Below are 13777 nucleotides of genomic sequence, written 5' to 3' on the forward strand. Positions count from 1 at the left end.
CTCAAATCAAGAGCAAGTCCACTGAAGTCAATGGTGTTACAGCAGGGTAAAACTACTGCAACCGAGTGGAATCAGATGCCTAGCTACTACGGTGACTGGCATATTCAAAATAGTTAGGGTAGAACTAAACTGATTAATCTTATGTGCACTGATAGCACCTAAATCAGCCTCCTTTAAGGGCAAAAAATACTCTCTTAGCTTCACGCAGTGGTAGATTTACATAATCGGAGTCCTGCTCACCTGTACAAACCATGACACACGGCTTTTAGTTTTGCAGAACTGAAAATGACCCTGTCTTGGAAACACCAACAGAACTTAATAAAGAATGGTTGCTTTTCTGTAGTGTGGTTGAACTGCCTATAGACCAGAATACCCTATGACAGCCATCCTAGAAATCAAATAAATGGATTGGATGCTTTTAAGGGCAGGGACTGTGTTTTTGTATGTGCTTGTACAGCTCTTAGTATTATGGGAGCTGATCCTAATTGCTGACTACTACCGTCGTAAAAATAAATAAGACCTGATCCTGCAAACAATTAAACGTGCTTAAAACAGACATCAATGTCCCTGCTTGTGTGTAAAATAAAGCACATATGTAACTGTTTGTCAGGCTTGGGCTAAACAAATAATCTCTCTGTGTGTCATGTTTTCCCCTCTGTTAGGTTTCTTATTTGTTTGGTTCCACAGGAGTTTTCAATGCAGGACAAACAACAGCTCATGCTGTTGGACTGAGCAACATAGACATTTTGTTTTATGAATGCTGGCTTGTGTGCTACAGGCAGGATGAGAGCCTCATCCTCACAGCACTGATACAACATCCAATCTGTCCAAAGAGCTTTACACAAGTGGATTTGTTAGCCCTTTAAATCCTGCGGTAGGTTAATATTATCATCTCCATTTAACGGCCGGGAAGTCTGAGTAGTTAAAGCCTAAATTCTCCAAAGTGCAAGTGAACTGCCACACAGCCCTCGCCTGCTGATTCTGTGAGCATAGATCTATTTGTACCCAACCCTGACACTGCACGCCAGTCAGAGGTGTGCACAAAGAGGAGCACACACAGGTAGTGTGTGCACCCTCATTATGGGGAAGCGAGCTCCTTGCCCCTCCCTTTCCCTGCTCCCCCGTTGTTAAGGGCTTGATTCTTCTCTGTCTTCCAGCAGGCTCATTCAGGAATCGCTCTGCTGAAGTCACTGAAGTTGAACTGTTGTGAGATGAGAATTCCACTTTCATTGGAAGTGGCATTCAAGTTTTTGTTCTGATTCTGCAGGCCAGGAGCTGGTGCAGAGCCTCTGCATGGGACTCTCACATGCGGCTAGCATGTAAAACTGGGATTTAGATTGGAGACGCCCTGAGACTCGGAGTGTCAGTATGCCAGGTTTGGTAAGGACCCATCTGTCATCAGCCATTAGGGCAGCCATAATTAACACATGTACTGTCATAAACCCATTTCTCTCCCATTCTTCAAAATACGCAGGGTGATGGTTGTTTCTCGGTTTGAGCTTTTATCCTGTTGGGCTCAGCAATTTCCTTTAAGAATGGGAACAATATACCGGGCAGCCCACCACCTGGTCTACTGTGTAAGTCTAGAAGAAGGATCCAGAATATTCCAGTCACTATTCAGGCCTCAGTTTCCTTCACTTCCCAGATGTTAGCTCCCACCTTGCCTATCATTCTGGCATGCCTACAATAACACAATCCCACTACTCAATCTCAAACCTTGTCAGACCAACCCTGAGCAGAGAGTGAGGTGAAGGGAAAGCTCCATTGGCAGATCTGTACCTTGCCCAGCTGTAGGTCGGAGATGGAACAGGCATCGATGAAGGCCTGGGCTATGACGGAGAGACAGGCGTCTATGTGGTCGGTCTTGTCAATGTCAAAGACAAACTGAGGATTCTTCAGAATGTTGACCCAAAACCTCAGAGGTAGGCTGTGAGGGAAAGCATCAGAAACAGACTGGCTGAGTGTCGTCCTTCCCAAATCACTCCACAGTAATTTGAGAAAAAAAAAACCAAAACCAAAACAAAAAACCAACCCGGACAGGAGGATGGAGGAAAAAAAGAAAAAGGGAAAAATACGGAGCCAAGATTGTTATATAATTGTTACTATTCCTTGCCATGCCTTGCCCTGGCTAGAAGGGGCAGGCATGTGTCTCACAGATGAGGGGGTGTTTCCCGTAGGGTGAAGTGTGAGGCTCAGGCATGGAGTACACATGAGAATCCCTACCTAGGTCTGATGGCTGCATTACACATCAAGCACTGCATCATCCATGAAAGGTCCCTGTGCTTGTGCCTGTAAATTTAAACCTAACTTCATCCGAGTGGTGCTGATGCCTACCCATCCATCCTAGTGTCAAGGTAACCAGGGCCAGATGGGTGGGCATGATCCTGAGAAACAACCTTTTTGTCTGACCTTCATTATGTTTTTTTCTCTCCAACAGCCTAGCCCAGATGGGCATTGCTGTCTTGCTCTTTTCTGTCATTTCCACCCCGTCTTCCCGGCACCTTTGTGGCGGTTATTCTGGTACTGGGGAGAGCGCCCTGCAAACACAACTTGCCACAAAACAGCTACAGGACAGCAGAACAGTGCAAACTTCTCTCTCTCCCTGCTCCCGCCCAGCTTAATTGGACTAGTTACATGGCTCATGTGTTCCTTGCTTTGCTGCTGAGGCTGCCAGCTCAGGTGCCAACAAGGATGGAGAGGCCTGCTCATGAGGAATTGTACTGAGACCACCAAACAGAACTCCAAGCATCTGATGGCAACAACTCCAATTTGGACTGGATTAGAACCATCAGCCAAGGAGGGAGAATGTTTGTAGCCCATTAGCCCACTATCTATTGGTGCATCAAAAACCTGAAAATAAAATTTCCACACCCTAAACCAAACTATTATGCTAATTTGCATTTCTACTGATCTTCCCTCCCACAGCATGTTTTTAAATTCTATGAGTTCAGGCTGGAACAGCTGGTCCCATTGCAGCAACTTCAACACCAGCTGCCTCTCTCTTCTGAGAGGTGCTGAGACTCAGCTAAGGGACAGAGGTAAAAGGTGCAAAAAGGAGGACTGAAAAACAGTGGGGACAGAAAGCTAGCAATATTGCCACCCTTTCTCCCTAGTTCTCCCTGCTCCCCTTCTGTTCAGATGGCTGAACCTCCTTCAAGTTTTTCCCCTATTTCTGTCTCACCCCTCTGTCTCTTTCCTCATTTGTGCGTTCCACAGTCTTCCTTATTACTCTGGCCTCAGCTCTTTGCTTTTCTGCTAGCTCAGTGCTGCCAACTCTTGTCAGAGCTGTCTCACAATATATGGTGTTCTTCTTGAAGTGCCAGGTCTAGGAGTCATGTAACGATGCCAGAATCAGAATAGTCGTTTAAAAAAGAGAAACTTTCTAGCCTTCCCGGATGCAGAGAGAAGGTTGAAAATGTGACCCAAATAAAGAAAAGATCAAACAAGCAGAACCCAAATGTATTGCTTTGAAAATCTCATGATTTTTAAGACAATTTCATGACTTTTTGTCAGCAGACTCAGAATTTCTGAATACCTGAGGTTGGCAATATTGCTAGCTTTGTGTCCCATCTGCTCCTCTGCTTTTTTGTCCCTCTTTATGTTTCTCCTATTCCTCTGTCCCTTAGGGTATGTTTATACTACATGCCTCTGCCAACAGAGGCATGTAAATTAGACTACCCGACATAGTCAATGAAGTGGGGATTTAAATATCCCCCGCTTCATTCAAATAAAAATGGCCGCTGCATTGTGCCGACTCAGCTGATTGTCGGCACAACGCGGCAGTCAAGACGCGGATCGGTCAACAGGTAAAGCCGTTGTCGACCGATCCCTTATGCCTTATGAAAAGAGGTTTACAGGATCGGTCGACAACGGCTTTCCCTGTCGACCGAACCGCGTCATGACTGCCGCGTTCTGCCGACAATCAGCTGAGCTGGCACAACGCTTCGGCCATTTTTATTTTAATGAAGCGGGGGATATTTAAATCCTCGCTTCATTGACTATGTCAGGTAGTCTAATTTACATGCCTCTGTCGGCAGAGGCATGTAGTCTAGACATACCCTTAGAGTGCTTGATGGGGAAGAAACGGAGAGCAGAGGGTACCACTAAGTTCTGTATTCATTGCCTGCTTTCTGCCTTATCACTCTAAGGATTATTTCTGGGCCCTGGGGCTTTGCATCTACTTGTCCTGTGAGTTGGAAAAGAAGAAAATAATGGGTCTCGTTTCCCAAACCTGTTAGTTTTCCAAATGTGCAAAGTGTCAGGGTCAGAGATCCCTCTTTTCTCCGCTTGCTCCTCCAGGAAGTCAAAGAAATACTTGATAGCCACAGGTGGCTTGTCCTCTCGCATACAGAGAATGGCTTTGAACAGATCATCCAGGAACTTCTGCAGCGTGCCCTAGGGAACAAGTGCACATAGCATTGGCCAAGGTGAAGCAGCAACAACTAACACAAAGTTACTATTTGGAGGAGACTTTTCTGCCAGTTTAGTAAACTGAGGGAGGGAGGGGATGCAAAATGGAGAGGGAAAGGCTGGTTTTGCACTTGGTGATATAATTAGCTCTAGTTTGGATTTAATTTCTTTTGGCACAGAGATGGGTTGGTTTTTTTACTGCTGGGATCTCAGAGCACATCTGTGATTGTTCTGCACAGTAAATAGAAAACTAGAGCTTGTGGGCCAGTCTGATGATCTCTGCTCCAGCTCTACATCACACTGGGATTAAAGATGGACTTGAGCCCAAACCCTGGATCCACACACCCTTGGAGTGTAGGGAAGTTCCAAATGGAATTCAGACTGAACCAACACTCTTCTCCCTCCACCCCGCCCTGATCTGAACATCCCCAACTGTGGGGAAGTTTATGCCCAAATCTTAATTTGTGCTTGAGCTTCTGTACTGGCCCAAATCCTTTCCTGAGTGCACAGGCCAGGCCAGGCCAGGCCGGAGGCAGGCAAGGTGTGGTTTCATGAGGCAGACTACCAGCTAGAATGCAAGAGAAAACAGGTCTGTTTATGTCTAGCAGTCTCAGCAAAGAATCCTTCTTATATTTAATACTTGAAGATTTACCTGGCATTGCTCTGGTCCTTAACTCAATTAATTTTTGTTTTCCTTCGTTTCAGTCATTGCTCTGGTGTGGGGCTGGGGATGAGGGGTTCAGTTTGCAGGCTACCCCAGGGAGAGAGGACAACTCCAGCCTTCTCTCACTGCAGCAGCTTGGGGCCAGATGAGAAATGCCTCTCCATGGCAGCTGCAACTCCTGCAGGCAAAGGCAGGTGCATGTCCCCTGGCTGGGGGAGGTTCAGGTTTGTCTGCCCCCTGCACTCCTCAGTCAGAGTGAGGAATGCAGCAAACTGTGCACTTTCCCCCTTGATCTGTGACAAAGGGGAACAGCCAGCAATGTTCCTGTATGAATTGGGGGGAGGAGCTTCAGCCCCACTTGTCCTCCTGAAGGGTGCCTAGGGGTGGGAGGCTCAGGGCTGGGGCAGTCCCAGATGGGCGTGGAGGAAGGCGTGCCTGGTAATTATCTGTCTCTTTTCTGTATGGTTGGATGAGAAGCAATCCCATTCTGGGCACATCCCATTTTCTTGGCACAACCAAACACTGACCTTGCTTTAAGTTCTGAAAAGAGGAAGCTGTATACCAAATTTGGTGGTCCTAACTCTTACCATTTAGGAGGAGTTCTTGAACAGAAAGACAGACAGACAAACTCTCTACGACATACAGTAGATGGCAGAGTCCCATCGCTTTTCTACAGTGAGGGATTCAATAGAGCCAATCTCTCCTCATGGCATAACGTAACCTTGCTTAAAAATAACAAGTCACATTGTATGGAGAGCTACGGACAGAAATCCTATTTCCCAATAAACTAAGTTCTCACTCTGTGCCAGCTTCTCTTACCTTTGTAGATAGTAACCTGGTCAAGTAGATTTCAGGTAGGACTTTTTTCCTATGGCTCTGTCTATGGGACTTCTTATGTTCAATCAGTTCATCGGTTGGAAGAACCTGAGTCAATGCAAAAAATGCTCATTAGATCTGCTTTTGGGATATCTTCTTTTTTTCAAAAACAGGCTTTTTTAAAGGGATGTTGCCAACACATAATTTATACATTAAACAAAACATTATGTATGCTGCTGAATACACAATTAGAGTGGTTAAAATTGAAGAAAACCTTACAGATCAAGCTGACATTTTGCTATTTATGCCTTTTATTTCTCTTAACTCGGATAATGACAATGAACAATCAATTTCATTTTGGTGTTTGGTCTGTTTCAATTCCTGAATTCCCCTCAGTACTGCTGTAATTTGGGATACCAGCAACACAAGGCCAGGCTTCCACTGAAAAGCAGGACATCTTAAAAAATGGGAAAAGCACAAAAACATCGTTTGTTTTTTTAATAAGTCCCGTGCGACGTTCAAAACAAAATCTAATCGTTCCATTGCTCAGATCATTGAATTAGTGCCCTAGCGGGTCACCAATGTACCACTTCTGAGTATATTTTATGTGCCTTTTCACCCTCACTCTCTCTTCTCCCAGAGTGCTCTGTATTTTTTATTTGAGCATATGAATTTAGCATGGAAAGACATGAAGCTCATAAAATATTTCCTAATATTGAAATACCCATTTCCCCCTTATAACTTTTAAAAGTACATCATTTCAGACTGCCGTCTAAACATTAACTGGTAAATCCTCTCTATCCCACTGAAACGGGTGAGCAATAGCATTTATTTATTAAGTGGCGTGCCCAAGGCTTCACAGGGACTCAGTAGCAAAGCTGGGATTAGGTGTCAGGCATTTCTCTCCTGGCTTCTGGCTCAGTCCATGCTGTTGTTCTGAACTCTCTAATGGTAGTGGGCAGCTAAAGCAGGCTACAGAAGATCTCTGCTCCACTGCCATGATGGTAAGACTGTCGCATAAGCAGCCTCTCTACCCCTCCACTGATTTCTCTGAAGGGGAGGTATCATGGGGAACCACCATCGCATTGAATGTAGTGAAAAGAGTTTCCTCTGCCACTGTCTCTATCACAGATAGTACTTCAGCCCCATGGAACTGGATTACGTTCACATAATCAAGGCTGAAAGAAGATTCTCTCCTCTTTCATCATGTACATGGAAAGACCTGGGTCCAAAAGCAGAAATATCATAATAATATAGTCACATGGGAAATGATTCTCCTCCCCTATCAGAATTTCCTACCATTGGAAATTACCTATCCCTACTTTGGAATGTAACTCTTTGGGTCAGATCTTAGCTGGCGTCCACTGAAACAGCTCCATCAATATCACTGTAACTGAACTGATTTAGGCCAGATGAAGATCTCTTGCTATAACAATTTATGATCGGGCAACAGAACTGAACAGTTGGAATCATTCTGTATGGCAGAAACGACTTCCTTGTAAAGATTAAGTTGATAGGCTTGCAGGGAACTCTGTTTTTTGAAACATCCCCAACTAGCAGGGTTTTGCTTTTCCTGTATCAGTTAATTGGCAGCCATCAGAAAGGTGAAATATGTTTGAGACTATGATCAAGATTAAGATGAAAACTGAACTCTCTCTGCCAAACATACCGTATGTTCAAGTATGACTTTCTTACACAAACAATGTAGTAATCACAAGGGGTTCAGCCAACCCCCTGGGCAGGTCTGATCACTGGCCAACAAGCTAGCGGGGTGACAAATGCATCTGCCTGCATTTACTGTACATATGGAACGCATTGCTAGCTTTGCCTTTGACACACACACACACACACACAAACCCTCTGCACAGCATTACTGCCCTTGGAGTGCACATTAATACATTGCTGCAAGGCAGACTCATTCCATAATAATTGTGCATTGCAAATTCCATTGGGCCAGGCCTCCTTCCCACCCACCACACTTCTCTAAGTAATTCTTTTCCCAGCCACAAGACAGGGCTCCAGGGAAGTTGTTGTTGGGATTTGCATGCACTGATTGTCTTTTCCTTAAGTGATCAGTAACTCCTTGCTCAGACAATTTCCTGGTGAGACAGTCTAGTTCTCAAATAGACATTTCCTATAAAGGAAATAGGAGATGGGAGAGAACAGGTGAAGTAACTTCTCGGAGACACCCTTGGCCACACACAAGTCATTTGCTTTGATTGCTTTTGGAATGGGATACTTACTAAATGAAAGTACTTTTCAGTATCCAAGTCCTTCACTAGAAAACATAAAGAAAAACAGATTAGCTAAGTTTGTCATATTGCAGCCCAGACAACTTCATTCAGCATCATTTAATGGAAAAGTTCGGATATATGGATGTTGTATTTTGGGGGAGGAGCAGCAAAGACAACACTTAGTGATGCCTCTATGAGGCACTTTAGCATTCCTGATAGGGTCTCTGTAATGTTGGTATTTAACCCATTTGACAGATGGGGAAACTGAGGTAGAAAGGCACAGTAACTTGCCTGAAGACAGTGTCAGAACCAGCATTATAACTTTTGAGTTGTTAAGTTATAGACTCATAGTCTCATAGACTTTAAGGTCAGAAGGGACCATTTCGATCATCTAGTCTGGCCCCCTCCACAATGCAGGCCACAGAATCTCACCCACTGTAGACAGACCATCTGAGTGGCTGGCATCTGGAAGGGAGGGCTGTTGCTTCAGCTGCTCTCTAAACTTGCTCTTGCATTACAGTGCAACATTTTTCCTCCACTCCAACCAATACAACCTTCTTCCCTGCTCCAAACAGTGTAAATGATCTTCAACATACTTGTGGCTTAAAGTGCTCTCAAAGGCAAATGACAGTGGGACTGTGCCATTTTTAATTGTTAACCAGGCATGAAGGCCTGAACAAATTGGCAGCTTTTAAACTTTATTTTTGATTCTTTCTTCATATGAAATTCTTGTCTACCCTGCCTTTGCTGAATGACTCTCTGCAGCACCTGAGAACTAGAGAGATGCTGGCATTAAGGGTATGTCTACAGAGAAGCGTTATTTTGGAATAACTACCGTTATTCTGAAATAACAAAAGAGCATGTCTACACTACAAGCCCTTATTTCAACATAATGTTGAGCTGGAGGACTTCTCACTCTGACTCTTGGTAACCCTCATTGCATGAGGAGTAAGGGAAGTCAAAGGAAGAGTTTTCTTCCTTCTACTTCCTGTTGTGTAGACAGCGCCAAAAGTCAAAATAAGTTATTTCAACTTAAGCTATGCAACTGATGTAGCTGAAGTTGTGTAGCTTATTCCAACTTTAGCCCTGCTGTGTAGATGTACCCTAGAAGAGACTGACCCTGAATAATTGAGAGGGGAGGGGATCTTGGATTAGAAAGTATCAAAATAACGTGCTATTTTGAGACATCCCTTAACCCTCATGGAATGAGGTTTACTGGGATGCCTAAATAGTACACCCGTTATTTCGAAAAAAATTTTAAATAATGGGTGGCTTATGTAGACAAGGGGTAGCTATTTTATAGCCAAAAGGACACAAAATCAATTGTTTTTCCTTTTCAAAGTGACCTATAAAACATTTAGTGTTGGAATGAAAATTCTGGAAATTCATTTCAAGATGTCAAAGTGACACACAAGGATCAACCATAAAACCTTGGTATACCACACAAACACCACTCAGACAGCTAAAAGCTCTTCTCGCCTGTGCCCGATGTGAAGCTTTCAGCAGAAATTGGGAACTGGGCTGACACAACACTGAACAGCAGCCATTCAAGCACAAAGAGTGACAAATGGGCCTATTCAGCAGCATTGATGGAAATGACCTCATGCCGTCCCGCCTGATGACCAACGTATTATTCCTATTATATTCTCAGCAGTCTCTGGTCCTGGTCGTCCCCCACCCAGCTGTGCCAAAATACTGCAGAAACACTGCTCCCAGCTCTTTGAATCCCCTCCCCCTTTTTTGTTCAGACTGTTGGCCGCCACACAGAGAATGTCATGCACTGCAGTCAATAGAGCACTAAGTGTTTCTGCTCTGTCCTTCTGTCTCTTTGTCTAGCCATCAATTCTTGCTGAGGGTGCTGCTCCATTCATATATAAATGGCAGGATTCAGCCACACACGGTCATATAGTATAAGCATTCTGTGACCAGCTGAAGACATTTGGGACTTGTTGTATCCCCGTAGCAAAGAATCCAATGGAAAAGAGGGAGTGTTTAAGAGCTGATTGTTCGTTCTATAAACATTTGCCATAATTCCATGGGTGCGTCTTCATTGAATGTTAGGCACAGTTTAATAACATGGCCCCACTGGGCAAAGACAAGCTTTCCTGGAAGACCAACTGGAAATCCTGCCCAAGATCTGATTGTTTCCAAAGGATACAATGAGCTATTCTATTATCAAAGGCTCACTTAGAAGTAGCCAGGGCACTGCCTAGCAAAGCTGAGATTGCACTACAACGGTGGGGTCAAATCTTAAGTTTTTACTCCCACTGAGGTTCCCCCTAGGCTCTGGGTCCCAATGGGAATCACAGCTCAACAGCCTGCCATGTTGTGCAGAAAAGAGACATATGAAGCTGAAATTGAGGACAACCAGCACTGGGGCTGCAGGCATCTCAGAAATATCCGCCCTGTGTACTGATGGGACCTGCCCATGTGTTTACAGCATTCCCAGGCACAGAGGAGGTGTATCATAAGCTGAAGTTGATTATCCTCACTGCTTGAATGCTTGATGCATTTCTGGGAATGACACTCCAGGAATGAAGGGAACTACAGTATTCTTCTACCCAACCATGAAAGGGTTAACCCCACACTCAGTGAGAGGTCTGAAATGCAGTCTGCAGGCTCTCTGCATCTCTTCTCCCAGCTCTAAAAATAAAGGTCACCTGTGCAATGACTGTGAAAGAGACAGAAAAGCAAATTACCTCGACTTAGTGTGTTGTCCTTCTTATCCGACAAGCTCATTGCCAGAGAGGCACCTTCAGGAATCTGAGGGGGACGAGAAGAACAAAGGAAAGGGATGTTCAGGAAGGCTTGGATCTACAGCTAAGTCACCTAGCTCTGTACCTGGGGTCGCCTTGTCCTGCTAACGCAGGAGTGTCTGAGTAGCAAACATTAACTGCCACACTCAAAATGGCAACCTTGCAGAAAAAATGCCCCAATGTTAGCCCAAGATTTAAATGCCTAACTCCCAATATCTCAATGACATCAACAGGAGTCAGGCAGGCACCTAAACAATGTTCCCTCTAGCTTTTCCCAAGTGCAGAATACATTTTATGATGTGCACTGAGGCATGTTCAAATGTGCACCATGCATGCTGTTGGCTGTGGGAACTCTGCTAATCAGATGGGCAGCACCTGACTCTCTTCTGGGCAGCTGCCCAAGTACTCAGCTTACAGGGAACACTAGACCTACTGCACCTTTGAGTATCTGGTCCCTAGTGACTAATTACACAAATGCATGCCACTTTTACAGGAAGGACCATACTTCATTTCTTTCTTAAGGCTAAGAAGATTTATGGGAGTATGTACTTCGCTAGGACCCTGAAGAATTTCCTCTTGATGGCTCAATGGTTAATGTGCTAACTTCGGACTTGTGTCCAATTCTCTGCTCTGCCACCGGCCTCCTTTGCCTCAGTTTCCCATCTGAAAAATGGGGATAACAGTATGTTCCTTTTTCACTGAACACCTTAAAGACAGCAATGTGCTCCAATACTATTGCATTGGAGACCATATAAGTATCTCAGATACATAAATGGTTCCAGACATCATGGTGATGGGCACCTCAGATTTATGTATTAAAGTAACAACACATCAGATTATTCAAAAGAAAAGAAAATGACTTTTCACTTTTAGATTCTAAGGAAGAATGCCATCACATTTTGATTGTCAGTTCTTCGGGGCAGGGACAGTCATTTTGTTTTGTTTTTGTACAGCTTCTAACACCATAGGGGCCTGGTCTATGTGCTACCCCAGTAACAATAATGGTATTGTTTCAGTTTTGGTTTTCCATACACTGTGTTTTCCATGCATTCTGTTGCAAACCAGGACTGAAATAAAAAAATCCAATAAAAACTCCAGTTTTCATTTAATTCTAAAAGTTAAAAGAGGAAAGAAAATATCTCTGTTCAGATTCAGAATCACATGTATTGTACATTGGGCTTCAGTCCCCAGACAGCATCACTTTAAGTGGAATGCTCGGTTACAAAAACAAACAGCTCCTATTTGTGGGTCAGAGCCTGCTCTCAGGACAGTGATTGGCAACTCTGTCACCAATTTCAGTGGAAGCAGGGAATGGGAGTGCTATGATGTTAATCAGCATGGATGGTGGCCATTGGGAATAGGAGCCTTTTATATTGTCAGTAATAACTTGTTTTTCATGAAGAGCATTTAATTAATCTCAATGTGTTGCAATATTAATGAGTTTCTCGCCAGGGCAGATGTCTGTTCCCCGGAAGCTCTCATGGAGCTATGGCAACCTTCCTGCTTGTCTCTGTTAATCCTTCTTGGAAAGGGAATGTCCCTGAGGACAGACTGACTGGAAGGAAAGGAAACCCTTCTGTGAGCATTTGCAGTTTTACCTTGTAGTGGGCTAAAGTGTTGAGCTTCTTTCTGCCATCCTCCACCACTGAAGTGTCATCGAGGTCCCGCAGGACGTAGCTGTCTGTGCTTGTGGCAAACCATTCTAAATACAGAGTAGGGAATTAATGCAAAGCCAGCCTGAGCAGGACACATGCAATTTGTGCTGACATGCCACATTCAGTGTAGAGAACAGGTGTTTGGAGGTTTGGGGGCTCTGCTGTGCCATGTGATTGGAACACAGATGCTTCTCACAAGCCTGCAGAAGGAAAACTTTCAGAACTAACTGGAGAAGCAGGAAGTGCAATGTCCTGGTTTAAGGCCAAGAGTATGAACTGGGGCTGAGCCCACACTGGACTGTATGGTGTTGAGAAGGTGCAGAGGTTTCTGACCATCTCCCCAGGTGCTCAAAGACACTTCAAGTGTGTGCCTCTATCAGTCCCTATTTGGCAAACATTCTGCACTGCACACAGTATTCTGACCCACCCCCTGCAGTGCACAAGAGGGAAGGCTGTGTGGTATGGGCAGAGAATGGGAATTTCTATGGCTAGGCTTCATTTTACCAGATCCCAGGCCCCAAATGCCAGCCTGCATTAGCCAATGGAGAAAAAGCAAAGATTTCCATTGCTTCTGCAGAATTGCCTGGAGACACGTACCAGGGTCATCAACTAGAGGTGAGCAGGGTGAGTGGCAGGATTGCTACTTGGTGCAGAGTTTCCTTTCTGAATGGGCATTGCTTCGCATGGTGCGTGTCACCCCTCCTTGGAAAGAAAATGTCCCTCAGGAGGGACGATCAGTGACACTGAATTCCAGTGGCCTTGTAATCTCCTCCTTCATTCTCCCCTCACTGAGCGCACTGGCTCAATATGGCCACAGCACCATTCCAAGTCAATCGGGAGGGGGAACTGGGACAGGCCTAGGCCAACGATTAACAAAGAGCTGATCAGGGCACAGCTGTTTCCTAACTTTCCCCTTCATTGTTAGGGCCTGGCTCACACCTGACTCCCCAGAAAAAGAGATGGCCTGTAGGAAGAGTAAGGAAATGTCTGAGCCTATGCCCGGACTGGTGTCCATGGGCATATTCAGAGGTGCCACTGAGTTGGTGTATGTTTCCCATTAGTATGCAGATACAAGTGTCTGTAATTAAGTGAAAAGCAGCCTAAGCTGGGCTGAGCAATACACACAGGGACCAGAAGACAGGAGGGCAGGGTTTAAGAAGGTGCAAGTTAAAGTACCTCTCCTCTGTCCTAGGGTTTTCTCCTGCCTACTTGCTGTGTATGTACCACCACCTTAACTGTCCT

At 44.8% G+C, this 13777-nt stretch overlaps 1 protein-coding gene across 1 annotated transcript in view; it reads right to left on the reverse strand.

Annotated features, from left to right (window-relative positions):
- PLXND1 (plexin D1) overlaps nt 1-13777 on the reverse strand; it is a 145410-nt gene that overhangs the window by 8385 nt on the left and 123248 nt on the right. Inside the window, exons 28-33 of the mRNA XM_075938737.1 lie at nt 12479-12582; nt 10824-10887; nt 8134-8168; nt 5894-5998; nt 4232-4395; nt 1780-1927 (exon numbers count right to left, since the gene is read on the reverse strand). Of these exons, the coding sequence (XP_075794852.1) occupies nt 1780-1927; nt 4232-4395; nt 5894-5998; nt 8134-8168; nt 10824-10887; nt 12479-12582 (620 nt within the window). The remainder of the gene's footprint in view (nt 1-1779; nt 1928-4231; nt 4396-5893; nt 5999-8133; nt 8169-10823; nt 10888-12478; nt 12583-13777) is intronic.

Source organism: Pelodiscus sinensis, chromosome 11 (assembly GCF_049634645.1).
Source record: "Pelodiscus sinensis isolate JC-2024 chromosome 11, ASM4963464v1, whole genome shotgun sequence".
NCBI lineage: Eukaryota > Metazoa > Chordata > Testudines > Trionychidae > Pelodiscus > Pelodiscus sinensis.